The sequence below is a fragment of the Epinephelus fuscoguttatus genome, linkage group LG22, assembly GCF_011397635.1.
Source record: "Epinephelus fuscoguttatus linkage group LG22, E.fuscoguttatus.final_Chr_v1".
Lineage (NCBI taxonomy): Eukaryota > Metazoa > Chordata > Actinopteri > Perciformes > Serranidae > Epinephelus > Epinephelus fuscoguttatus.
Window position 1 is genome coordinate 21,850,516 of NC_064773.1, and position 27,787 is coordinate 21,878,302.

Consider the following 27,787-nt stretch of genomic DNA (forward strand, 5'->3'; position numbering starts at 1 on the left):
ACATGAGATTTTGTTTGTACTTTTGCTTGTGCACAAGGAAATTTTGGGCTTCTTAAAGCCTCACCTGACAGTGAGCAGCAGACTATCTATTTCAGTTGTGTTTTTTTTGTGTGTGTATTGTATTGCTTTCTAATTTACATAGATGATTTCTATGATTTAATTGAACTGTCCTCTCCATAAATGATCCACTCCAGCATCATGCTTCCCAAACAATATTTCTTTGCGTCATGCCGACGCTCGCAGTGACGAGCTGCTCCACTACACTCCTCCCATCTTACCTTTCCTCCCCACTCCTCTCCAACTCTCCCATCAGCACCACAGGGATGTGATACACTGACACACACAAGGCTGGAGCGCAACTTTACTCAGCAAGCCAGCGTTATATTTGGGAGTGGTTGTGGATAACCAACGCGGCAGTTTAACTCCAAACTGAGTGGGGGTGGGGTGGGTAAATTAGTTAAGTGTGTTTTTGTTTTCTTTTTCCTGAGGCATCCAATACAACTAAGCAGCCCTGTCCTGTGTTGTATTTCCCATATGTCGCGAAAGCAGGTCGACCATGACTACAGTCTCCGTAGTATGAGCAACCTGATGGGCGAGCGGTGGAAGAAAGTGAGCGACGGAGGAGAGCGGAGTCTCATCAAGGCTCCGTCCAGCGCCAGCATCAGCAGCCAGGGCGCCTCCGCCGCCACCTCCACCGCCGGTGCGCCAGCAGCTGCACCCCCCTCTTCCACCCCTTCCACCGGGGACCTGGAGCGCGCTGCCCGCAAGCAGTTCCAGCAGGATGTCACGCCCGGCTTCGTCTACGTCCTGGCGGCGTTCTCCGCCCTGGGGGGCTTCCTGTTCGGCTACGACACCGGGGTGATCTCCGGGGCCATGCTCCTGCTCAAGAGGGAGCTGGACCTGAGCGCACTGTGGCAGGAGGTGCTCATATCAAGTACTGTGGCCGCGGCAGCCCTGTCTGCCCTGCTGGGCGGCTTCCTCAACGGGCTCTTCGGGCGCAGAGTGTGCATACTGCTGGCCAGCTTCTTCTTCACCGTCGGGGGGATCGTGCTGAGCACCGCCCCTGGCAAGGAGGTCCTCCTGGCGGGGAGGCTCATCGTGGGAGTGGGGCTTGGTAAGACATGTGTCCAACATGCTCTGTGTCCCCTTGTGTCTGTCACTAAGCCAGATGTGTGTCTCTGAGCACTGTTCCCATCATTTTAACCCAACAGATTACTTTTGTTTGTGAAATCAAGTACAGATAAAGTTGCTCTTATATCCCACCCAACTTGCAGCACTGCTGCTAATATGACACTTTACTGATCCCTGCTTTAACATCTCCCTGCACTTGCCCCCCATCACAGAGTTCAGAGGTCATCCTAAGTGGTCTCAGGTCTTAAAGCCTACCATTCCTCACCACATGTAATGGTTTTGCTTCCCTCCTCTCTGCCTCTCCCTGCCTCAGGCCTGATATTTGCAATTACTCACAGCTTCTAATTACACAGCACGACCCTCTGCTTGCTCTGGCTGCATGCCACTGGCTGTTAGACAACTTGTTGTCTTTATTATTACCATCATTAGGATTATTATCAGGTTTACTTGGGTGCCATTTAGTGATAACTCCGAGCGATGAAAAAGAAGCGGATATCACCGCCCAAAAGGAAGCAAAGATGAGCCTTGAAGCACGCGGGAGACTTTTGGTGTCAATGGGGTCGCCTTCATCAGACGCTGATGTCAGAGTTGCATTTATCTGATTGGGCCCCATCCCTGCTTCCTCCCCTGGAAACATACCTTTGCACATTCCCTTCCTTCCTTCCTCCACATGAATATTCCTCACTCTCCGCTTTCTCCCCTCTTGAATCATCCCCTGCTCCTCTCTCTGCATGCTTTTACATGCAACGCGCCTTTTGATCCAAATTCAATGTACCCCAAATTATTTATAGTGGCTGCTGTTACTCATGAGTCACATCCTCGGTGGAAGAGGCTGTTAAAACTAGCTTTCCCGGCCCAGCACCACGTTGATGGCACTCTTCATTTGAGAGTATAGTGAGCGCTCTCCTCAGTGATACGTGGAGGAATTGCAGACAATTTTCTCTCCTCGGTCAAACACCGGGATAGGAGAGATAGGAGAGGAGGCTTAATTCTTCAGCAAACACCCATGACCACAGTGTAGAGCTCTGTGTTTACTTCCTCTACAAACTAAAGACCCTTTATCATTGATGTTTGAATCAAGATTTGCCTCCAGCACCCTTTTAGTAGCATTTCAATTTCTTCTTGTGATAAATGGCTGTAATTATGATTCTTGTTGTGTGGTGTATAAATCAGCCAGAGTTTAATTAGTATATATTTATTTATCTGGCACCAGGAATGTGGAGATGATGAATGTGTCTTAATTTTCCACCCGGAAGGAAGGTGTGAGGGCCTTACTGCTGCTGGGTAACAGGCTGGGAGATAATGATTTAAACAGAAATACCTGGAATACTTCTGTATCTCATTTGCTTTTGCAATAATTATTTTTCAATCTGTGGTGGACGCAGCGTGAATGAGTTTTATTTTGGCTGGAAGAAAAAGCTTGGGAGTGACAGTAAAGTTTGCTTTGATTTAAGGTGACTGACAGGAAGCGCTGATATGAAAACACTCAACTCGGGTGCAATGAAACGACAACTTAAGACTTTGACAAAACTAAATTAAAGCATCGTGTTCCCTGTGATGGGTTATAAAGCTTGGGTGACTCACAACTCAATGGAAAATGCTCTTCTCACCGGATGATGAGGCACGAAGGGTCCAAACTGAGCCCTAATATCTTCAGATACCCTTTGTGCAAACTTATAGTAGCTTTTCCTTTCACTAAAATAGCTCTTAAGCAAAGGCTAGTTGTTTATATCATGTACTGTAATTCTCCTACCATATTTTCTCTGCTGTCAGTGAGAGCAATTACAGGGAATTTTACAAAAACAAGCGTGACTCCTGGTAGAGAGAGGGTTCAATTAATGATAACAGACTGCTGCCACTTTTTCTCTTGAAATTAGATACAATGTGTAATTAGACAGATGGTTCTGATTATATCAGTTTTCCAAAACTGGAATAGAGAAATGTGAACATATCGTCTTGCACTTTCCATCCACTTGTTTGTTAGGTGCATTTTGAATTTGCACATAAAACATCTGAATAAAGCTTACCAAGATCACTGAGTTTTAATCAAAACTGTTAAAGCTTTTAAAGTCTGATAAAGAGTTACCTTGATGATGTCATCAGTGTTATCTTGGTTTGGGTTCGAAGGGGATTAATTTATGACAGAAAGCCTGTGGGACAAACTTGGGAGTAAGGGCCCAGACGCACCAAACCAACATGAAAGAACTAGTGGCGATGAAGGTTGACTGTTGTGTTGCCTCACATTGCATGTGTCTCAGCCAAAAGGTTGCACTTCAACGCACCCCAAAGACTACAGCCAATGGCCAGCTACCACGTTTGTTCTGTGCCTGTGTGAGAGGAAATAACTCTCCACACCAGCTGGCGGTGATAGTCTGTATTCATCATTGGAAAAGGAAAACAGGAACACTGACAGGATGGATTTGTGACGCTAGTTAGCCAATTAGCACATTAACAACACAATCCAGTGTTGATACACCACAGAATATTTACTGTGTGCAAGCAAGTATTAACTTAAACAGTTACAAACGGTTTCTGATAATGAGCTTAATGGCTAAAAACATAATCTTACCTATTGTAACAAGTTTGTTCTGATCTCACGCTGTCTTGACTTTAGCCATTTGTTTACTTTCCTCACTTCCGTTTGTCTTCTTCACTATGCTTAGCTACCAATTAGAGTGATTTCACCACCTCCAACACAGATTCAACCTGCCTAATTGGCCAAAAAAAGCCAGTATGGCTGACTATTGCAAATGGAGTGGGACACACCACAAAAACTAGGGTGACAGACGCTCACTGACGGCCCAACATTGACCAGCTCTAATGAGGAGATGCTATAAAGATGCTATTATTTTGGATCCACCTGTTGCATGCCCCCCATGCTGTTTCATTTATTCATAATGTGAGGATTTGCTTTATGCCATTGTTAGTTGAATATCTGCCCAGTCAGCAGAACAAAATGTTTGTGTTGTACATTTCTGCAACCAAAAAATATGTTACATTTGCACTTTTCATACTAATCATATCAATGTTCCTAAAGGGATGTAATATATGAGATGACTTTATTAGAATGAGGGGGGAATGGTGGATGGTGTGTCTCCTAGGCAAGGCACCTACCAAGCTGCAGACCACTGTTCAAGATCAACAAACACCAACACCAGTTGTTTTCTGGTGACACTTTGTGGTGCCTCCATCAGTAGTCGTGGCATAGAACCTGGGTGTTTATTCGGATGGCCCCTAAGAGTTGACCAAATGTTAGTCGGCAAGATTTCATTGGTCGCTTCATTGGTCGAACTCTATAGGAGCTGCTCCTTGTCACAATAAATCAAAAGCTATATGACTGGACCATGTGGGCGAGTAGTCAAGTAATGGCCTAAAATGACGACTATTGGTCGACTAGGAAATTTCTTAGTTGGGGGCAGCCCTAGTGTTTATACTGAAACGTTGTTGCTTCTCCCAGCAGCATTTGAGCCATGGAACCATGGTGTTTTTCACCAACATGTTCCTGCTTTTCCAGTAGCTTTTGTGCAATTAAATGTGGGTGTTTTAAGCCAGATCTCTTTTCCTAAACATAATCAAGTGGTTTTTGTACCTAAACCTAACCACACGTTAACCACAGCGTTGTTGAGAAACGTAATGTTTCAATGTATGCGCTACAAAATAATGCACAAATGTAACATATCTGTGGTGCAGAAACGTTCAATGCAAACATTTTTTTCTGGGGATTGGGTTGTGAATATACTTGTACAGCTGGTTGGACAAAATAAGTTATTTGAGGACGTCAACTTGGGCTCTGGGAAATCTGAATGAGCTTTTTTCACTTTTTCCCAATGTTTGATTGACTAAACAGTTCATCTATTGATTGCAAAAAAAAGGGTTAATTGACAATTAAAACACCTGTTAGTTGCCGCTCTACATCTACATTACGATTTATGCAAGTAGCATGTGCTCCAAATGTTGCTGCTTTAATTCATTAAAAATTGTTGGAGCTCTTCTTATTATGTAGTCATGTTGTGCCCACTTATATACCTGTTGCTGGTGGGAATAAACAGTGATTATTTTCCTCCACTCTCGGGAAACACAGTTAATGGACAGTCATCAACCACTTTATGTGGAGCTGGGTCCCCATCAGCAGCCAGTTTTAATTTGAAATGCAAGCCTGTAATGGCATGTATGGCAAAATCAACACAGACCGTTGTGGCAGTGATGTCAGTTTTGTGTTTGTCGAGAACCACCAATAATTTATGAAATAAATATGTATTTACAGGGATTTTTAATATATAAATAAAAGGTGAGTAAATATTGCCTTTCCCGAAATTAACGTGAAATTAAGATTGAAAATGTTGCAGCTACACATTTCATTTACATACACAAGCTTTGATTGCTAATATGTGGTAGAAACTTATCACCCAGGTCATTTCAGCTGTTATATTATAAGTGGCTGTTTCATTATAAGTGTCCCCTCCCGTACTGCCATCACAGTCTCTTCCCATACAGTCATCTTCATTACACAAGCATGCACGAGCCAGATCTGATAGATAATGGAACACATTCTGGCATCACAATTAGCTGCTGGAGACGCTAATAAAGCAACATTTTTCATTGCATACAATTATTACAGCCTGAACCTGTCACCTGGACACTCACATTAACGTGACCGCCGGACCTCAGCAAAGCCAATTGCTGAGCATTTCTGAACTGAACTCGCCAAAAAGGTCACCAGAGCTGTTTGTCAAACCCGGAAAGGCCATACACCGCCAAGCCTGGCCTCCCTGTATTCCTACTCATAAGCATCTGGTTCGCCTGCTGCTGGCCGGTTATTGTCGGTCTGACCTTTGCCTGAGCACAAGGGCTGTTGTGTGATATGAGCTGTTGCTAGTCTGAGCAAACAGAAGGTATTGAACCAGACTGTTTGAAATTGCCAAGTTATGTAATGAATCCTTGTCAGTCCTATCAAATTAAGAGGTTTTCTTTCTGCAAAGGACATTTTAGGAAAGATGTTTCAATCTTGGAGGAGAAATCTATTCATAGCTAAATTAGATGTGTTATATGGGTAAGGAGTTTGCTTTTATCAGCTTGAGAGAAGTTTTACATATATAAATCCATCCTGGCTAAAAAAAAAAAAAACATTAGAACAGAAAGATTCATAGTTGACCTTGTTGCAGTTCGTGGTGTCCTGTTGACAGTTTTACGGACAATTTTTTCACAGTCTATGGGGAAGTGCTTTTGGGCCGGAGAGGATTTTTGAAAATTATTTGCAAGGCTGAGCAGCTTTCCCAGGGGCCTGGGATAGCATTAGCATCTGCCGCTAGCCAGACTCATTGCAAATAGTTTCAGATCTGGCTGTGCAGGCTTATATTTCAATGTTTTTTTCTGTAGAAAACACTGGCTGTGGGCTTTATGATGTTGTTTTATGCGTTTTTATTAAGTTATTATCACACACATTGATTAAAGAGGACCTATTTTACTCATTTTCAGGTTTATGGTTGTATAGAACACTTCTTTCTACCTAAACATGTTTAGGCCTACATGCTTTAACAGTCAAAAACACTTTATTTCCACACACTGTCTTGCTTGAGCACCTGTATTCACTCTTTGTCTGAAACACTCCGTTTTAGTGGCCGTCTGTTTAAATCTATTCAGCTCTGATTGGTCAGTGTTCATGGGTCTTCTTGACTGTAACGGAGAACATTGGCACTTTTTACTGTAATAAATCACCAGTAGAAGCTCCTAAATACATATGGGCATGTTTCAACACGAATATAATCTGAAGTCAAGGAGAAGTTTACAATATTAGCAGCCAAAAGATGATATGTCCTTAATGTTAGCATGTAGCTACATGTACGTTAGCAGTGTACTTGCAGCCGGAGAATGACTGTAATAGAGAACAGTGGCAGTTTGTACTGTGATAAATCACCAGTAAAAGCTCCTAAATACATCTGGACATGTTCTAGCAGGAATAGGAAAAATGAAATTGAAGAGAAACTTACAATATTAGCAGCCAAAAGATTAGCCTACATGTTTCCCTGATGTTAGCATGTAGCTAAATGTACGTCAGCAGTGTGCTTGCAGCCAGGGAATGACTGTAACGGAGAATAGCAGTACTTAGCATGAAAAATTTATCATAAAAGCTCCTAAACACAAGCGGACATGTTCCAGTTGGAATTTGATCTGACATCGGGGAGAAATTTGCAACATCTGCAACCATGATCACATGTTGCCTTGATGTTAGCATGTAGCTACATGTAGCAGTGTATGTAATGTAAACACTTGCAGTAACATGCCTGACGCAGATGATCATATGAAGAAATCCGTTACGAGCTGATGTCATTTTGTAGCCAAAGTAAAAACCATTGGAAATGGAGTATGGTCTTAAGCCTGAGGTTTTTGTCCCAGGGATTACTTCCACATATGTTAACTTCATTACTTGAAACTTTAGTCATGTTTGATATGAACATACAACATTGTAAAAAAAAATATATAAGACACAAATTTAAAGTAATACTATGCAGGATTGTTGGTTACTGTTCGAAAACACACTCGCCAGTGAAAGTCAAAGTAAAAGCCAACCCCAGATTCACTCTTGTTTGGCGTTTTGCCTCGCTATATCTATGGATTTTTGGTGCTGTGTCTGTTGGATGCCTGCTGCTTAGGGTCTGACACCTGATTGATATCTTTTTATGAAGCACTGACCTCACTTGAATGCAGAGCTACATGCCTACAAACATCCCAAACACAGAAAATAAGTAGAAAAAAGAAAATACATGCAGAGGGTCATAAGTGACAGTTCAGGGGGATTAGTTTTATATTAGTAGATACATTGTTTTGTAGGAAAATCCTGCATAGTGTACCTTTATTGGTATGATGTCATATTTTGGAGGGAGATTAACAAGTCTTTATTTACTTTCTTTCTTTCATAATCATTTTACTTTTTGACTTTAAATTACATTAACTTTACTGGATTTGTCCATTTCCATTTGTCATGTGACCCTTGTCGTGCAGTTCACAGCTGTGTGTCAAGAGTCTCCGTTTAAAATAATGGATTCTTTGTGGGCTCTCTGTGTGGTGACGGTTAGATTTATTGTGTCGAAAAGAGCCATGAAATGTTTTTCTTAAAAGAAATCCACTCTGATGCCTTCAGCCTTTTAGTTAGTCATAATCCATTCCCTCACACATAGACACACAAATACACAAACCCTAGCACACACCCTCACAGTGTGTGTGTGCATAATCGTGTTTTCTGGCTAAATCATCCAGCAGTTGCAAATGTTGACTTGTTTTGTCCTCGGAGACAGAAGATGAGGGGTCCGCATAAAAATAGTGCAGTTAATTACACTGTGATAATATTTAATTATCACCTGGAGGTTTGATAATTAATTGGTTGGTTTATATAATTAAGTCACACTCCTCATAGTAACTAGGTGAAAGCAAAGTGTCGACTTAATGGGGAGTTTATGTGCATATTTTTGTCGTAATGTGGAAATCACATCTCTAAAATGTCAAGTGTTCAAGAAAATGAGTTGTTTTGGCTTGACATGTGTGTATTTTGAGTAATTCTTCCCAAAAAATGGTTTTATAAAGATATTAAGTCACTGAATATAATCTGGCTAATTTCTAAAGTGAACTTACATCATGAAGAACTCCAAAATTAGAGTTACAGGGTACTTTATGCAAGAATTTGTCTTTGGATAAACAAATCTCTGTTGGCAAAATTTAATGTGAAAATAGGCACATTTGACTGAATTTAATTAAGGAGGGGTACAACCTCTCCTGCTTTAGCCATTGAATGCAATCACCACTCACACCGCTTACCCATTTGAAAGAACAACAGCTTTATCAGTGGGATTTTTCTCTTTTCCTCGCTCTGCATTTTCAAGGATGCTCCATTAGCCCCTAATTAGCTTCCTCCATCACAACCAGCTACTTAGTACCAGAAAATGTCCTGCCTGTCTCTTACATCACAGTGATGGAGGGTCTAGTGAAGTATCTCCCTCGTACACTGATCAAGTGAGTCAGTCCCGAGCTTTGTACTACGTGCCTAGAGGCTGCCTTCACAAGACCAGACAGATTCTTTGTTTAACTGTGCTGTGCTGCTTTGAGGCTGAGCCTGACCAGACGATGACTTTATGAGGGTGTGCGTTTGTGTGTGTGTGGAGAAGGGAGTGCTGGGAGCTGTCCCCTGGTGCCGAAAGAAGAGCTCATTAACCAGAAAGGGAACACACTGCGAATGTGTTTGTGAGGGATTCACATTCAAGCAAGTGAAGAAACCTGGCCTTTGGTTCAGGCTTGTTTTCAGTGCAGTCTCAGTTCCAGTGGAGAACGTCAGTGGAATACGAATACTAAAAATGGCTTCACTTCTATCAAAATAATGTCATTTGACTCAAAATATGTCGTCTGTGCAATAATACCAGGGGCGGGACTCACCAGAGGATCCACGATATGGTATTATCGTGATACTTAAGTCATGATACAATATTATTGCGATTTTAAATTTGTTGCGATATGTTAAGTATTGCGATGAAATATATTGCGATATTTTGAGATTCATTACCCTTTTTCAACTGTAAATTATCGACCCAAAGGAAATGGTTGTTTTTAAAGTTGTATTTAATAAGATTAAGTTATGATCATAATAGGGTACCTAAACTTTGATTTGTATTTGTGGCATTAATAATTCATATAATGAAAAAAAAAACGATACTTGGCACTGTGTGACGATACGATATTGCCACACAAAAATCACGATACTATGCTGTATCAATTTTTGATAGGACATGAGCAGATTAAATTGAATATTATTTGTATTTCTCAACCTTCCATGACCTTCCATGTCCACATACGACGTGCAAGGTACCCGGATGCTTCTGGTAATGCGCTGTTTCTGGGTGTGGCATGATTTCACTGTCCACACATCCCAACCTCAACAAGATGGCCACATGGTCGCTCCTCCTGAACACAGAAGCACTGCACTGCAGCCGCTGTTAGCAGTGATCCACAATAGGACTGACCAAGACAGCACCTCACATTCCCTCCATCACATTAGTCCTTATTCACTGCATATAGAAAAAAGAGCCTCCTGGTTGAGTGGTGCTGTGCAGGATTTAGCCAAGTTTCGGTGAATCATAGGATATTCCAGCTCCTGATATCCTACCATTTTTGGTACCACCTTGGTCAAGGTTCCAAGCGAGCTGAGCCGATACTTTTAAACATTGCAAACCAGTGATTAGTCAGAGAGAATTGTTACTTGCATGACATTGGACATCTTGCACAAACCCTCATTTTTAAAATAGCCAGGCTACTGTTAATAGAAAATGTATTTTTGATTCACTTGACCCAGATTTTAAACATTTGCAGCCAGCGAAACAAAGTGCAGACATTCCTCTGTTTGGTTGTCAATGTCGTATCGTGTTGAAGGTGATGACAATCAGCTAGGAATCACACCTACATTGACGGGGTACTATCTGCGGCAGAAAACAAAACAGAGAAAAGTCACTGATATCAAAATTGAGTGAAGTAGAGTCGAGTTGAACATAATCATGCAGTGTATAAGAGGCATTAGCTGCTTGAGAATGAATACATTTCACACTTTAAAAACCAATGCAAGATAAAGTGACTGTGAAGCTGGACTCCCAGCCGATAACACTTAATTTCAGACAGTCAATGAACTGGAGCAGAACTGTACAGTATTTGACCTTTTTACTGGCCTGTAATGGTATTAGCCTTAATGGCCTCAAACATGTTTTCCCTGTGACCACCTGCAGCAGGATGTGAAATGGAAATGATCCAGTACTCAGTAAACACATCAACATCAGCTGTAGCATCTCACTCTGAGGCATATGGGCTGTGTGTGGCAGCAGGCGTGGCCTGGACAGAGACAAGCTGGTGATACATATGGCTGAGATACATTAAACGGGACCATGGAGGGGAGCTATAGCAGGAGGATGAAGAGGTCCGACTGTGTGAGGTGAATACAGATAGAGGCGTTACAGCAGGATCAGGACCTTCAGGACTTGTTAATGCTAAGTGTGTTAAAATCTGTGCATATGTCCAACCGTGTGTGTTGACATCTGCCTAATGTCATCTGAGTATACAAGCCGACAGTGCAAACACACACAGTCTGAACGGAGCTGTCAAATAGACAGGAGCCAAAACAGATTTAATGGCTTTGGGGGTTTGCTGTCTCTGCTGATGAACTGCTGAGTAGATTGGCATGAAATGTGCCTGCTGCTCTGTTTACCTGTTGAATCATTACACTCAACCTTGATACATATTCTAATATAACAGTCTGTTTTAAAAATGGTGGATTGAACTGTATTCAGTGATATAGTATGGCCTTTTTTGTTCAAGGTCCACTTACTGCAACTTATACAGAGTCTTCAGCCGCATCTTGTGGCCCTCATCAGCAAATGCAGTTTGCTTGGTACAGATGACGTACGTATGGAATTTTAGTTATGTGATAATAGGTGGTTGTATTTGGGGGATGGGAGGATTGTGACCCATGTAATGAGTAGGGATGGGAAAAAACATTGATTCGTAGATACGGTGTGATTCTTGAAAGATTATATCTCGAGACAGAAAAGTCAATAATCAGAAATTGAAAACCAGTTCTCAACATTGTGATCACCTGTATCAGTTTTCGACCGGGCTGTACGTTCCTTACAGCTGAACCAACTGCACAGTGAAAAGTAACGGACTTCAACGTATCCGTTGTTTTAACGTTCTGAGGGAAGATAGGCTTCCATTTGTTACTATTGAATTAACCCATTTTTTTTTATTTTTCTTTGTTGGACTATAAGAGAAAGGTTCCTATATGTATTTGAGAGTCAGATGTTATGTCAAAAATGCAAGATCTGAGGTTTCATAGAAGCAAACAGACATACTTTGTTAAAAAGCATTGAAACCTATTGAAACTAATGGAGAATGGCTCCTTAAGTGAATGTTTTCACCTGCTATGTGACTAATAACAGTTCTGTGCAACTTTTATTTCTATGGAATATATAGACAGAAGCCCCTCGCATGTGTATGTACTGAAAATTATAAAAATCCCCAAATTTTTGTTGCTTTTTCTAGAACATTTTCTACAATTGAATTAAGACTGGTAGAACAAGATTTCCGCACACTTCCATTGATGAAGTGTTTCACTTCATTGTTGAGCTTTAGGTCTGTTAGACCTTCATCAGAGCATACCAAGACCAAGCTGGGTGGAGCAGTGGCTGTTCTGCAACATCTTCAATTGTATTAAAAAAGTCCCTAAGTGTTCCCAAAGACTAAATATAGCATGGTAAGAAAATGGCTGTAGCTCAGAAACTAGAAGACACACAATCAAATATTTAGCATCTATGAAGTCATAACAAGTCGAATATCAAAGATAATATTTCTTATGCATAACATTTACTATGTCACGTGTCAGTTCAGAGGAGGACCCAAAAGCAGACTAACAGACAGTTTGGTTTTCACAAAAAGCAAGCTTTAATGTAGCCAATTGAAAACATCCAGTACAGGCAGGCAACTCAACATCCAAACCAACTAACTGAGAAAACCATGATCAACAGGGATGAGCACAGGAATAATGCAGGAACAACCACAGAACGCACCCAGGAGGAACACAGACGAAATGACACGGAACAAAGGCAAACACAATGAACAGGAACGACCACAGGATCAACACAGTTGACCTGACAGAGAACAAAGCGAAACACACAGGTATATATACACAGAAAACTAATCACAAGAACAAGACACAGCTGGAGTAGGAGGACACTGGTAAAAGGAGGGAAATGGGAACACTAGAGTGGAGCAAACAAGACTAATACAGAACAGGTGTGAAGGGAAGACTCAGGGAACAGGGAAGGACTAATGAGACAGGGGTGACAGAAAACAGGCGGGAAAACACACAAAGACAGGAAGTTAAACCAGACATGACACATGAGGAGAGAATCTACAAAATAAAACAGGAAGCAGATTAATCATGAATGAATAACATGAAACAAGAAACACAAGCAGAAAACTCCACAATTTAAGCGTCTTTGCACCCATTTTTTAAAACAATCCTGACTTTGAACATTAATAAAAGGCTACTCTTTTCATGTCATCTCTCAAATTTCAAGATAAGGCATAACAAAAATCGAGATATAACTTTGTTTTTCACAAGGGACATTGCTGGCTGTACCGTTAGATACTTGCCCAAACTGTTCATACCAAATTTCAAGACTTAAGAGGAATCAGAACACATGTTGTGGCATTCTCTTCGTATACTTAATATGGGAACAAATGGGTTAATCAAAGATAATTGAAGTGAATTCATGTGTTTATTTTAACTGTGGATCATTACAAATATGCTGTGTTTTAAATGTAGGAAGTGAGAAACACTAAATCATGTATAGAAATCAAAATTTTGATGCATCAAGATGCACTGATAATCGTTTGTGCCTATTGATTTCTTCCCCTAGTCACGAGGCTACTTTACTGTGTATGTGACAAAAGTAGCACAGTGCATTTACTACAGAAATTTGCTATTTTAAAAGTTCTGCCTCTATTGTAACATAGAACGTAGAGGTTAGGTTTTTGTCGTGTCTGTCTTTCAGCAACATCTCTCAAAAGCTTATGAATGGATTTCCATCAAACTGGCCCGAGCAGACAGGCTTCATGCCAAAGAGCAGCTGATTAGATTTCGACGGTGATCTGGATCTCGGATTTCCGCCCTCAGATGATAATCCTTATTTTAAAGCCATAACTAAGATAAAGACTTGACTCTAATTCCTTAGGGTATGTTTGCACAGGCAAGAAATCAATTTGAAGACGTAAGAGAGCAGACTGATTTCTCTGGGTGTAACAGCAGTCTGGGTCACAGCCCTTGGCAGAGTCGAGGAGTTTCTCTCCTCTGAGCATTCAACACTCAACAGCAGACCGGGCTTTGAATCATGACTGTTAACTTTTCCCACAGTACAGTGTGGGGAAAAAAGTTTTTTTGGTTAATGATCTGAGGTTGTGTACGACTGCAAGAAATGTAACTGAGCTTTGAAATGTTGATGATGGTGATTTTCTTTCCCAAATCGCTCTCTCCTGCGGAGGTTTTGTGAGGACTCCTCTCTCTCGGTTATCGATTTCCCTTCCCAGAGCTGCCACAGCGTGGTGCCCGCTCGGAGACTGGTTTCCCAGCAAGTGGTTGCCATAGCAACAGGTAGCCACGTAGTCATGGTGGCCGATGAGGGCAGGGTGGTGGCAGCGGGGAGGGGAGGGAGAGGGAGAGGTGAGGCAGGGGGGAGGGGAGGGGTGTATAGAAAGCAGTGGCAGACTATTAATAGAGCTTATCAGGAGCCAGCTGCAGAAAGCCGCGGTCTCATGGCACCTTGTCAGATACATCCGAGGCAAACACACACTGTTTGTTCTGTTTGTATGTGAGTACAGGAGCGTGCATGTGATTGTGTGTGTGTGTGTGTGTGTGTGTGTGTGTGTGTGTGTGTGTGTGTGTGTGTGCAAATGGATGTTTTCCAGATCAGAGTAGTGCAGAGCCCATTACTGAGATGGACCATGGTATGTGTTTGTGTCCCGTGGATTCACCTCACATCCACATGATGTTATTGCTGTTGTTTGTTGATGTCAGGGTCAGAGGTCAAAGTCATTAGTGATTACTGAAATAATTGTAATTGGTAATAATTATGTAAATAATGTTGTACACACTTTGGTTTTGTGATTTTAGACTTGCAATTAAGAATAAAAAACATAATCAGGCTGTTGTCATGCACTGTATGTAGGTATACCTGCGAAGAATAATGAACCAGAATTTCTGTATAATCTACGTTATCATGAACCAGTAATTGATTTCTAATCCACGTAATCAGGAAGGCTGCGATCATTCGACCAATGCACTGATGGAAAGGAAAGATGGAAGTAATATTAAAACCAAAAGTCCATGTATGGAGGCAGATTGGAGTGGTGGATGTGTCCCAAAACACAGGACTTTCCCCCTGGAGACCAATGTTTGTGTCCTGTGTGAAACTAAGTGAACTTTGAGTCATTTTAGGGTATGTCATCATAATGTTTCTTTTCCTAAAACTATGTAACTTTACATTAAGTATGTTATGTTCAGTACATAACTTTACGTGACAGCACCCAACCCAGTTTTTTTCCTAAACCTAACCTAAGCCAAGTAACATTACATTAAATTTGTAACATGTTGATGCCATTCATGGGACGCTAATTTGTTAGATATCATTCAAACCATTTCATGAGGACACATTGCTATAATAAAGCAAAGAACTCCTGTACACTGTCTACACTTATAATAATCAGAAATTTAATGGGTTTTGATACAGAGACCTTCATCAGGTTATTTTACAAGACAGAGGGAGACCATCTGTAGTAGGTTGATTGGCCCACATGGACCAATCAGTTCACACTACAGACTAACGTCACTCATTGAATTAAGAATCATACGTAATAATCACATCATGGTTCCACAGGCCTGCAATATAGATAGAAAGCTACCAGACACAGATAAATATTCTTACAATATCTGATAAAAAAATAAATCTGGTTAGACCCTCAAAAAACTGTCCCCTAGAATCTGCCCAGAAACAAAAAGAGAGCATCAGACAGGAAAAATAATAATAGATAAATAAAGAAAAAATACAGAAAAAAATAAAGCTTTTACCAAAATGGTTCCTTCAAGATAAATCTAAAACAGAAGGCAACTCTTTAAATGTCACAGAAAACAGTACCTCAAGAAGAAGTTATCACGGGTGACATTGTCTGTAATGTAATATCCACAAAGCTTCATGTTTTTAACAAGCCATGATCGCCCTCTCTACATGTTGGGCTGACTTTTTTAAAAACATTAAGCTAGCTCATGCTGCATCACTGACACTAACGGCTACAGGAAAAACCTTTATGTTCCTTCATGTAGCATTTTTATGTACATGTATACATCATCAGCGTTCTGGTAGTTTTGCCTACATACACTAAGCCACGTGGACAATGTAGCATGTGCACAACCTGTGGAGGCAAAAGCAATTATAGGACACTTTTGATGGGAAATACTTTGATTGTGTGAGGATGGCAAAAACTGTTCTGAAAGTGTTGTGTCACTGTGCACAGCTGCCACAGTGGTTAGTTAGTTAGTTACTATCAGGCTGGGGGCATAAAAGTCTGTGTTGTGTATGTTGTGTAGGCTTGTGATGTGCAAAATCAGCGTGAACCAGTGGTCTGAATTCAAACGTCAAAAGTTTTATGACATGTGAGTGAGAAGAATAAGAGGTGATGCAAGTTACAGAAAATCAAATTTTTCTCATCTTTTTTTTCAACATTCACAGAGTTTCAATTTAAAACTGAGTTATTTTAAAACTGTCTAGTTGTAATATAAAAATGTTAATTAGTTAATGTGGCTTTAAGGTAGGTTGTTGGAGTAGTAGTAGTTTGCTGGGGTGCTTCCCCAGGAAAGTTTTAGTGTCAAACGCTTAATTTCCTGCATTTGGGTGAATTAGCAAATGTTAGCATGCTAACACACTAAACCACTATAATAAGTTAAACGTACTTAATAAAGATGAGCATGTTAACAGTGTCATTGAAGGCATGTTAGCATGTTGATGTTAGCATTTAGCTCAAGTGTAACCCCACAGAGTCAACAGTGACGCTGTATTTATACATTTGTCATGATTTTCAGGATTAAATGAAGTTATTAAGTTATTTAATATATGATACGATACGATGCGATACGATATGATACGATACAGTACAATATGATACGGTTCGATATGGTATGGTACGATACACTTTATTGTAACAGTGTCATTGAGGGCATGTTAGCATGCTGATATTAGCATTTAGCTCAAGTGTAACCCCACAGAGCCAACAGTGTGGCTGTAGTAGTACATTTGTGATGATTTTCAGGATTAAATTAAGTTATTAAGTATTTAATATATGATATGATACAATGCGATATGATACAATACGATACGATGCGATGCGATATGATACAGTACAATACAATGCGGTACGATATGATCCGGTACAATGCGGTACGGTATAATACAATACGGTTCGATACGGTATGGTACGATATACTTTATTGTCCCCGTAGTAGGGAAATTTGTCTTTGACATTGCCTACATTGCCTACATTACATATGTTACATTATAAGTTATATGGGGTTAAGGTCAATTGCTTGGGTAATGTTAGTACAAGGTTTTTGTCATGTCTAAGCTTATAAACTTGCCCAAACGGGTCCATATGTGGTCATTTTTTTGCTTCTGTCATAAGCAAGTCTGGATTTTTAAGGATTCTAAGAACAAGCAACATCTGCTGTACAAGACATAATCCCTGAGTCACCTGCCACTAACTGTTGCCTCTTTCTTTCTCTTCTTGCTGTGCAGGTATTGCCTCTATGACAGTGCCGGTGTATATCGCCGAGGCCTCTCCGCCCCACCTCAGGGGTCAGCTGGTGACGGTTAACACCCTCTTCATCACCGCTGGACAGTTCACTGCCAGCCTGATTGACGGCGCCTTCAGTTACCTGCAGCACGATGGGTGGAGGTCAGACACAGAGAAGTGCACCTCACACACATATATATGATGTATTAAAGGGTAAAATAACATGAAATGGCATCTTATACAGCTGCTTTAATACACTTTAAGGTACTTAAACTTTTCATGATCGATGGTCATATAGTCAGATATATGAGCGTCTTTTCTTTGGGTTCTTATCATATCAAATGCCAGAAGAAGTCATGCCGGCTCAAACCTTCACTCCAAATGTCAACACATGCACGGGTCAGCCCCTAACATTTGCTGAGAGCAGCCGGGCTGTACGTCTGAAAGGTACATTATGCCGCTTCCTTCGTCCTTCTTCTCTCTTTTATCTGTTCCCCTCTTCCCTCTTCTCGGCGTCTTTTCCTGCTGTCACACTGAATGCAGCTTTATAGCCTCCCGGGTGTTTGAATGTTGAGCTATGAGATACTTTAGATAAGAATCGTCCTTTTTGCAAGGATTTGCTTCAACTACATTTCTGATTGAGATGGCGGAGATCGTTTAGAAGCTCCTAGATTGCTGTGATTCATACGTGATAATGGCTTTTCTGAGACACTTACTGAGTTTAGAGTATGAATGTTGTCTGATTGACGTCTTTGCCTTCGCAGCAGAACAAAAGCCTTATATATCTGTGTGTTTATCTCGGTAAAAATATATATGGATTTTTTTCCTTTCTTTGGAGTTGTATGAAATGCCGACGTGCCGCTTCTCCACTTCATCTACCTCTCTAGAGATAAATCCCTGCAACATTTTATCATAATCACAGTCTTTTCCTCCCTCTTGCACGCTCATATTCTTTGCCTTCACCACATAATATTTGGGATTTGTGGAACGACCCTTTTACAGAGTGCGCTGAACCCTGATTGTGTGCATGAGTGGATACAGAGAGACAATTTCCCTCTCGACATAATAGTCCAATACATCAGTGGTTTTCTTTGGCTAAGTTATTCTGTCATGGTATTAGAAGACAGCACTTTAAAGTTTTGGTTTGCTGTCAGAAATGCAGCAGTTAGCCATGCGGTCTAAGTGTATGTTAATGTGCGAACTAATGATGAGATTTTTGACAGAATATCTGCTCTTTTAACTGATCAGAGGCAAAATATTAGATTTTTTTTACTTGTTACAGCACTATCTGTTACAATCAGGGTCAGAGTTAAATGCTAAATGTAAATGTTAGGTTATTTTAAGCAGAAGAATCTGAAAAAAAGAGCCTTGACATTTTCCCCAGTGTTTAATTTTAATGAACTAAACCACCTGATGCTTGCTGGCAAATAGCTCAACATAAACTAAACGCTTGGGGAACCTCATTGCACCCTATCTCTGTAACAAATGCCAAAAGAATTTAAGCCAAAAACCTAAAACAAAACACCTGGTGATGTAGTTTCTGTGATCATAATTTTATTCCTCACTCCATGTATCCCCTCCCTCCCTCCGTCTCCAGGTACATGTTGGGTCTGTCGGTGCTCCCCGCCGTGCTCCAGTTCATGGGATTCCTGTTCCTGCCCGAGAGCCCTCGCTGGTTAATCCAGCGTGGGCTGACCCAGAAGGCCCGCCGTGTGCTCAGTCAGATCCGAGGCAACCAGAATATTGATGAAGAGTACGACAGCATCAAGAACAGCATTGATGAGGAGGAGGACAGCGGAGGAGGTAAGGGGAGGGAGGATTGGAGCAAGAGAGCAGCACAGGCATTTTGTTTTAGCAATTTTTATGCTTATCCTTATCTTTATTTAAGGTCACTTACAGATGTTTGAGGAAGGCCTTTTATCTTACTGGCATAGCAAACTGCATTAATTAATGCTGCTTTTGCCTGTGCATGTATGTGAAGGTACAGTAAACAATTAACGATCAACCGCTTACATGGATCACAAAGCTTGGGACAGAGTCATTACTATACAAATGCTGTGAAAATAATTCACCTTTAGTAATACGATAGTCTGTTTTGGGTCTTTTCATGCATGACAACATATGGAGACTTTTTGGTTATGGTACTTTGCCTTGCAGAAACAGGTCTGCTTCCAGCTGGTGCTGCATGCACACTGAAATCATGACGGGAGAATAGAGTCATTTTCTTTCCATGAATAACGTAGTGTCCTCAAAGTTTATACTGTAGCTGCTAGTGATGGAGACAGGAAATGAGTGCACACCGGGAAAGCACCTGTGTGTTCCCGGCTCATCCTTTTTCCCCTTCAGGAACGACAGCCTTGTGGGTAACTTGTGAGGGTATGGCATGTACCTCACTGTATATGGAGGGAAGCAGCTCTCTCGGGGTGTCATGGTGAAGACGGCAGGCAGCAAAAAGTGATGATGGTCAGAAGAATTAAGTGTCTAGATAAGTTCACGGCTACTGTTCAACCTCATGAGAAGGCCATGTTTGCTGTTTGTGGTGAAGATTGCAATAAAGCCATTGTTAGTTAACAGCGCCTGAATGCCTCGCCATCCTTCCTTCTGCAGAGTGGTCCAGACCGCTAGAAGCCAGTTACCAGCTAGTAAGGAGCCAAGCTTAATTTTTGTTAATAAGACAGCTCGGCCCCGGTAAGCTGTCACTGAGAGAGGTAACGTGGTTGAAACCACCCTCGTCACCCCCCCCCCCCCCCCCTCACACTGCTGGTACAGGCAGCTGCAGACCCAGACCCGGGGTGAGTTTAAGGGTGCTCTCACACCTGTCCTGTTTGGTTTGGTTCAATCAAACTCAAGTTAGTTTGCCCCCTAAGTGCGGTTCGTTTGGGCAGGTGTGAACAGAGCAGTCACACTCGTTTGTGGTGAGAACGTGTTCCGACCTCGATCCGAACCAACTGCAGTAGTAGTCCTGTACTGCCTTAATATGCACATTCAGCACATCCAATGCATCAAAACATTGTTTTCTAGTTGGAGCTGTGCCTCGTTTTCAAACTGGATAGTTTGACTAAAATGAACAATGACAGCAATATAGTCCACGATGAGCAGCGCTAAAATCAACCTGCGTAGGTGTCCCTCCATTGTGACATTAGAAAGTGTCACATTTATCTTGCAAGTGTACTCTTCTTCAACGTTTGGTTTACTTCCTGGATTTTTCCCACATGGAAATTCTGACCAATCAAGAGCAGCTTTCTCACACAAGGCATTTGATCTGATCTGCTTGTAAATGCTGCTGTGAGAACATGAACCAACTCTAGGCAATTATGCAACTTTGTAACAAAATTAGTCCCTGATTCAGACCAAAGCAAGACAACTCTAGGTCTGAAAGCACCCTGAGTGAGTAAAAGAGGCTTTGCTCAGTCAGAACAGTTTAAACCCTGTTTTAAAAAATTAATAGTCGAATATTTGTATTGAACAGCCAAATCTGATGTCAAAAAGCTGTTGTCCAACAATGTTTGGACTAATACCCAGGTATCGTAGCTCAGGTGTGTTGAATGGTGTCACACAGCTTCTACATTTTACAAAGAAATTAGAGCAAAGTGTTGGTAGGTCAGTGTAAATGAGGTGTAACAAAATTAAAACTGCATTATCACCTATAAGGGTGACAACGCCTCTGACGCACAAGCTTTTAAGGCATCTCATTAGTGCTGCAGGTCAGAGGTCACTCATCATCTTTACACAGGCTGTCTTAGGGAGCCCAACAATAGGTGACCTCCTCCAGTGAAAAGGCACACAGAGCTGTGGGAGTAAATGGATGATTGGAAAAACATGTTTGAAAGGGACTGGCTAATTCCTGGGCTCATGTTATTAACACCTCGCAGATGATCGAGTCACAACCCTGAGCCTTGAAGGCAGCAGCCTCCTTTTCAGTCACTTTGATGTCCTCCTCAGCGAGCGAGGCTGATTAGACAGTTCATGCTCCCCTCCTGCTGTGTGATGAGGTCCTTCTACTGAAGCAACAATAAGTCATTCAGCTGCTCCGCTGCATTCCCTTGACTCCTGGGGCGATGATAGCGACCTGCCAAATCAGTGTGAGCGGCAGTGTGGGATCTTTTCTCTTGATTTTCTGTTGACGTGCTTTGAGTTTCTCTTTTGTCCATCTGCTCATCCATGCTGGCTTTTAGTGCTCAGGGTGTCTTTGTAGTTCCTCTCTTCCCGTACAACAGTGAATGTGTCCTCACCCAGCAGCAGATGTTAAGAGCAGTATGTTGTTGAAGCTTTCGTGGACTGGATGTACAGCTACAGTGTTGAATCAAGGCTCGGTTCTGAAATAATCTGACAGATTGGGTCAAATCTTGAAAATGGGTTGTTGAAAATAATGCAAAAGAACATTCTAATATTGGTTTAGGCCACATTAATCTAGTTTTGGTTTGGATCTGGGTCAAACCTTCAGTATGTGCTGTTTAAAACTGTTTAGTTGGACTGGGATACCTTTGAGCCAAAAAAATCCCAGCAGAAGGTTGAAGTGAGGGTGGATTTCAGGAACAAAATGTATTAAAACTAATAGATTTATTTATATTTTGTACTTGATTTGTTTAACTGTCATAATGATAAAGTGGATAAAATAGACCATAGGCTGCCTACTACACTGGATTTATACTGGACCTTCAAATTTGTGTCGATACAATACGATACGATATGATACGATATGACACGATATGACATAAAACAATACCACACAATTAAGGATAGACCGATACATTGGCCGGCCGATATATCGGGCCGATATTTGAGTTTTTTACTTGTATCGGCATTGGCCGATACGCGCGTGGGATTTATTTTTCCCTGGCATGATTTACAGACAGGCATCCATGGGCAGCTCTGTGTTGCCGGAAGACCCTGCAGCGCACATGCAGCGAATCCTACTGTGTACAGTAGTTGTTGTTTTATTTATGCTTCAGCTTAAATATTTGTTTATTTTATAAAGACATTACTGGAAGATTTAAGAGCACTGAACTCTTTTTTTTTTTGAATGTATAATAATAATAATAATAATAATCTACCTGTTCTACTTTAACTTTCCATCTTGTTTTAGTATTTTTTACTGTTCAATAAATGTTTCTTATTTTAAACTTGAGACCTGTAATATTTGTTATCATTGTGTCATTTTTTTTTATGTAAATTGAGGGAGCAAAAGCAGTATCAGCCCCAAATATCGGCTCAAGAAAATCGGCAGTCCATAATCGGTCATCGGCTAAGGGTGATGGAAAAAAATCGGTATCAGCATCGGCCCTAAAAAATCCATATCGGTCTATCCCTACACACAATACGATACGATACGATATGACACGATGTGATGCAATACTATATGGTACGATGCGATATGATACAATGCGATATGATAGGATCCAATCTGTTGGTATACCTTGGTGAAATTCATCTTGGACTCTTGGACTGGAGGTGTACAAGTATTGCTGCCTTACAATCATAGTCCAGAAGAAATGAAAAGCATACACCGTAAAAACATAAAAACACACACTGCACATGGCAGTGTTTCACATCAGCCATTCACGTATCGCACACAACACCAACACACAGCCTAGATTTACGAAAAGACTGCAGCACTCCAGCAGAGAAATCAGCACTGTAAATAGAGATTTCTGGTACAAAGGCAACCAAACAAAGTGAAGGAGGTCAGTGTAATGAAGTAGACAGAAAATACTTTCTTCTTCATGGTCAATTATTGTGTGAGCTGACCTTTGCTTGACCACTGGGATGCTGCTGTGTGATACGAGGCTTTGCCAGTGTGAGCAGACAGTATTGAGCGCTACTGTCAGAATGACGGCTGACTGAGCTTTATTAGCTAATATTGCTGTTTCATACCACTTGTGACAAAGATGAAATGGTCTTTATTTCAGAGGCTGCCTGTGTGGTACACTCCGATCTGATCCTGCAAATCTTTACCCGCCTCTAATCTCTTTTCAATCCTGGCTCAAACCAGTCCACGTACACACATTCCTATTTACCCACATTTCATCCTTCTCTTTATCTACCATCTGTTTGTGCTTGCGTGTGTGAGAGAAGGCAAGACTGAAATACAATTAAATCCACAAAAGAGCGACATTATGCACATTCACATGCACAGAGCATATGGTGTCATAATTGCTGCAGTGATTTGAATTTGAATTCAGTCCCAAAAAACACTGACTTACACTGTTGCAACAACCCAAACAGGACAAAAAGCTAAAAGGAATAAAGCAACTGACATGCATACTTTTTTTTAGCCTTTCCAAAACCATAAATGCAAGAGCACAAGTGTAAGCAATGGAAATACGTGGATTAAATTGATTATGTCAGCTTTAGGGTAAGCTGCAAATGTTAGCATGTAGGGCTAATTAGCTTACAACCTACAGTAGCAACCACATCCTGGACACTGCTAGATATGAGTGTAGATTTAGATTTGATGAACCAGCCTCATCCAAATGTAATATTACAAGTGAACATACTTATTGAAAAAACAAACGACAAAAGGTAAGGGGCTGTACACATGCCATGAGTGTTGGAGATATCGGCCGCAGATTTGTCTGCCTGGTCTCCAGTATAATGGAACTAGATGACACTCAGCTTGTGGTGCTCAAAACGCCAAAAAATACTTTTGAAAAACTCAGCAGCAATGTCTCTTTGCAGAAATCGTGACTGAGTTACTCAGGATAATCCACAGACCTTATTGTGAGCAGTTTCGTGTAGGAACTGTTGAGTTTTTACTAAACTATCCCTTGGAGCGGCATGGTGGTGCAGTGGTTGGCATTGTCGCCTCACAGCAAGAGGGCGAGGGAGCCCTTCTGTGCGGAGTTTGTATGTTCTCCTTAGGTCAGCTTAAGTTTTCTCCACGTGCTCCGGCTTCCTCCCACAGTCCAAAGACATGCAGGTTAATTGGTAACTCTAAATTGTCCATAGGTGTGAATGTGAGTGTGAATGGTTGTCTGTCTCTATGTGTCAGCCCTGTGATAGTCTGGTGACCTGTCCAGGGTGTACCCTGCCTCTCACCCAATGACAGCTGGGATAGGCTCCATGGCTCCAATGAATAAACTATGCCTGCCAACCATATCACCTCGCAGAAGGAAGTGTGCATCTACTCATGTATGAGAGGCTGGGCTGTTGACAGCGGGAGATGTAAACATTAATGGTGTCCTCTCTGACTAAGCTGTAATGTTAGCTAGCTCAGTGGTGCTAGGTGAGCTAGCAGTAGATGCATTGAGTTTTTAAATGTATTTTTGGCGCTTTGAGCTCCACAAGCTGAGTGCCATCTAGTTCTATTATATTAGAGAGAAGGCAAACATCTCTATGGCCGCTATCTGCAACACCAACAACTCACACCAAAAAAATATTAGACTGATAAATAGCACTACAGGTAAGAGGACAAATATGTACTTTTTATTTTAAGATTAACTGTCCCTTTAAGACACTTCAACAAGATTCCCTTTGAAGAAAGTGTCAACTTGAGTTTTCCACAAACTCATTAAGCTAACGTTAGCTTAATTAGCCAGCTAGCTGGAGCTGATAAAATGACAGCATTTGTCAATTTAGTCAGCAAAACTGTTGCTGTGTTGTGTATTTAATGGAACGGTCTTCCAAAACTGGGAAGCTGTTACTGTAAAGGCTGTCTGTCCAAAATAATGTTTCCCCCCTAGGACAACAATGCCCCCTCTTATTGTTAAGCGGGTTAATGTATCCTACCTTTTTCTAAATTATAGACCTACAAAGACGGGCCATTCTATTTTAGTCTTTCTAATCTTTTCAGCAAAGGAGACCACATCCAGGAAATATAATGATAATAGCTTTTAGGTTTTTTTTGTTGTTGTTTTCGGGACCTTGAGAGCTTAATGCCTGTAAATGTTTTATCATTGTATCAGTGGTAAAAGACCAAATGGTTTTACAATGAGAGAATCATAGGATAAGCCTAAATGGCTTTAAATTTGGGGTATTTCGTGATGCATTTAAAACTTTCTCGGCTGACTTTGGGTATTGCCACAACCTGCAGAGCTTGTTTTTCAAAGCAGAGTTGAAATTAAGTTGGAAATTACATATAGTTTCTACCCTCGTAGCACATAAACTCTTAAACAAATTCATTTCCAGACATATTAGAAAAGCTACAAGACATAGAAAATATGGTTATCTGTATCTAAAAATTTGCATGCAAATGTTTTTTTTTATGTTTTATGTATAACTTTCTCTACTGGGTTATTGTTTGTCTCAGCATGTCTGCAATAAGCAGGGCAGGAGAGTAATGGAGGGAAAGAGAGTGGAGATAGAGTCGATTGAGAGGAGGGGACAAGTGGGCAAAAGGCTGAAAGAGGAGAGGAGAGGAGAGGAGAGGAGAGGAGAGGAAATTGGATTCATCCTACAACTAATCAACCTTGACAACAGAAAACATCATGGCTCTGTGAGGAGTGGCATCCATGGGTCCCCTGAGTCCATGTGGCCTGCCGTGAAGAGGAGCATGTATCTCGCAGAAACACACACAATCACACACTGATGTGTAAAAACTCACACTCACAGAGGCTGCTGATTGTCCCTCTAGTTGAACTCAGTGTGTGTCCAGCAGTTTCCTTTTTTTTATTTTAACTCCTGTAACTCGTCACAGCAGTCATCCTACTGTGCACGACCAGGAGCACAGCAAGCGGCCTCCTCACACTCCCTGCTCGTTATCCTGTAGTCGCCATTTAACACTTTGATTTAACTCAAAACATGAGTAGTAGCCCCAGTATAAAGACTTTTAAGAATGTTTTGGCTTCTCTGTAATTCCAATTATCATGGCAGAAAATTGAACAGTGTGTCTGGTTTTCCTTCGTTGCCAGTAAACTGCATCGTTCATTTGGTTTTGGTTAGAATGATGATGGACCTGGGAGATTAAATTGGCAGCGTGCCCACTGCACATTAATTGCGAACGTACCAAATGAGTTCTGTAATGACGGTCGCTTTCTACCGAACTCACTAACACACTGCACTAAAAACTTCACACTGGCTGGCTGTTTGTTCTTAAATGTGCATAAAATAGCTTGTACCCTCTGCAGCCCATTTGCCACAGGCTGATGCTGCTTGATTACCTAGAGTAGAATAACATGAGATGGATGTGTGGTTGTGATCTGGCTGTGAATTCAGTGGTGTTTGGCAGTTCTCTATACTCTAACAGTACCTCTTGAGATGCATTGTGTCATTTCCTGAGTCCTTAGTCACTCCATTTGTCCAACTATTGGATAGTACATACCAACAAACAAACACAGAAGCTTAGAAAACACACCAAACAGGACAAATACTAAAGGATATGTGCATGTGCCGACTGTTGCAGTTTCTCCCGATAGTTTCTTACTGTTTCTATTTTTCACCACGTTAAGCTTTCTTAGTTCTTGAACATTTTTACTTGCATATTATTAAGCTGTACCCTCTTTTATTTCACAGTTCCCCCTCAGGGATCAATAAAGCCTTTCTGAGACTGTTTTTTTTTTCTGAATAAAAATCATTACCTTGACATTCATTTATGCTCATTATAATAGTGAACATTAGAAGCAATGGCAACTTAATTACAGAACAAAAATGCTTTGTTTGTTTTGGCATTTCAAGGTGCTGTATTAGATATTCAGAGCATTAATATAGAGGCAAACCATTTTGCTATATAAAAATATAGTGGAGTCATGGCTTCCTGAGCAGACAGTGAAGTCAGGGTACCGCTTTCTGTGTGTTATAATTTGAGCTTCTCTGTGGTTTGTTTCGGTAAGCTGGTCCATTCACGCATATATGCTAGTACATGTGTGTATTCCACTGGCAAGGTCAATGCCACAGCTTTGAACTGCGCTCAGGTTGCTTCAGGGTTAACACAGTTAGCTCTGTTAGCACTGTTGTCATTGTTTAGCACTGTTTGTGGAGTTAGCACTGTTAGCTGCTAGCCGCCAGCTAAGCCAGCTCCATGTTGAGAACTGTGTCCAGACAGCTCATACAGTCTGAATTTCACATAGAGCCCCTTTAAAAACAGTAAATTAAGAGACTCATGCAGTACATCACATGTCAAAATGATGTGTATGACACAAACATTTCAAAGTAAACTATTGGAAGTAACATTTTAAGATACATTATTTGATTTGGGATTATTACGACACACCATAACAGCCTCAGCCTCAGGTATAGGTTGCATTTTCCGATACCTGATCCATCTATTTTGATGATACCGGGGCCGATATTCAATCCAGATATCGGATCGGTGCATCCCTAGGAAAAAAAAAAACCTTGAGATGTACCATCTTGT

At 41.2% G+C, this 27,787-nt stretch overlaps 1 protein-coding gene across 2 annotated transcripts in view; it reads left to right on the forward strand.

Moving 5' to 3' along the window:
• The first annotated feature begins 284 nt into the window (after window positions 1-284).
• LOC125882846 (proton myo-inositol cotransporter-like) overlaps window positions 285-27,787 on the forward strand; it is a 113,075-nt gene continuing 85,572 nt past the window's right edge. Inside the window, exons 1-4 of one of the 2 annotated variants that reach the window (XM_049566757.1) lie at window positions 285-444; window positions 550-1,114; window positions 17,499-17,658; window positions 19,094-19,299. In XM_049566757.1, the coding sequence (XP_049422714.1) occupies window positions 577-1,114; window positions 17,499-17,658; window positions 19,094-19,299 (904 nt within the window). In that variant the 5' untranslated portion in view covers window positions 285-444; window positions 550-576. Of the gene's footprint in view, window positions 1,115-17,498; window positions 17,659-19,093; window positions 19,300-27,787 lie in introns of both variants that reach the window. The other variant, XM_049566756.1, reaches the window with a different exon arrangement.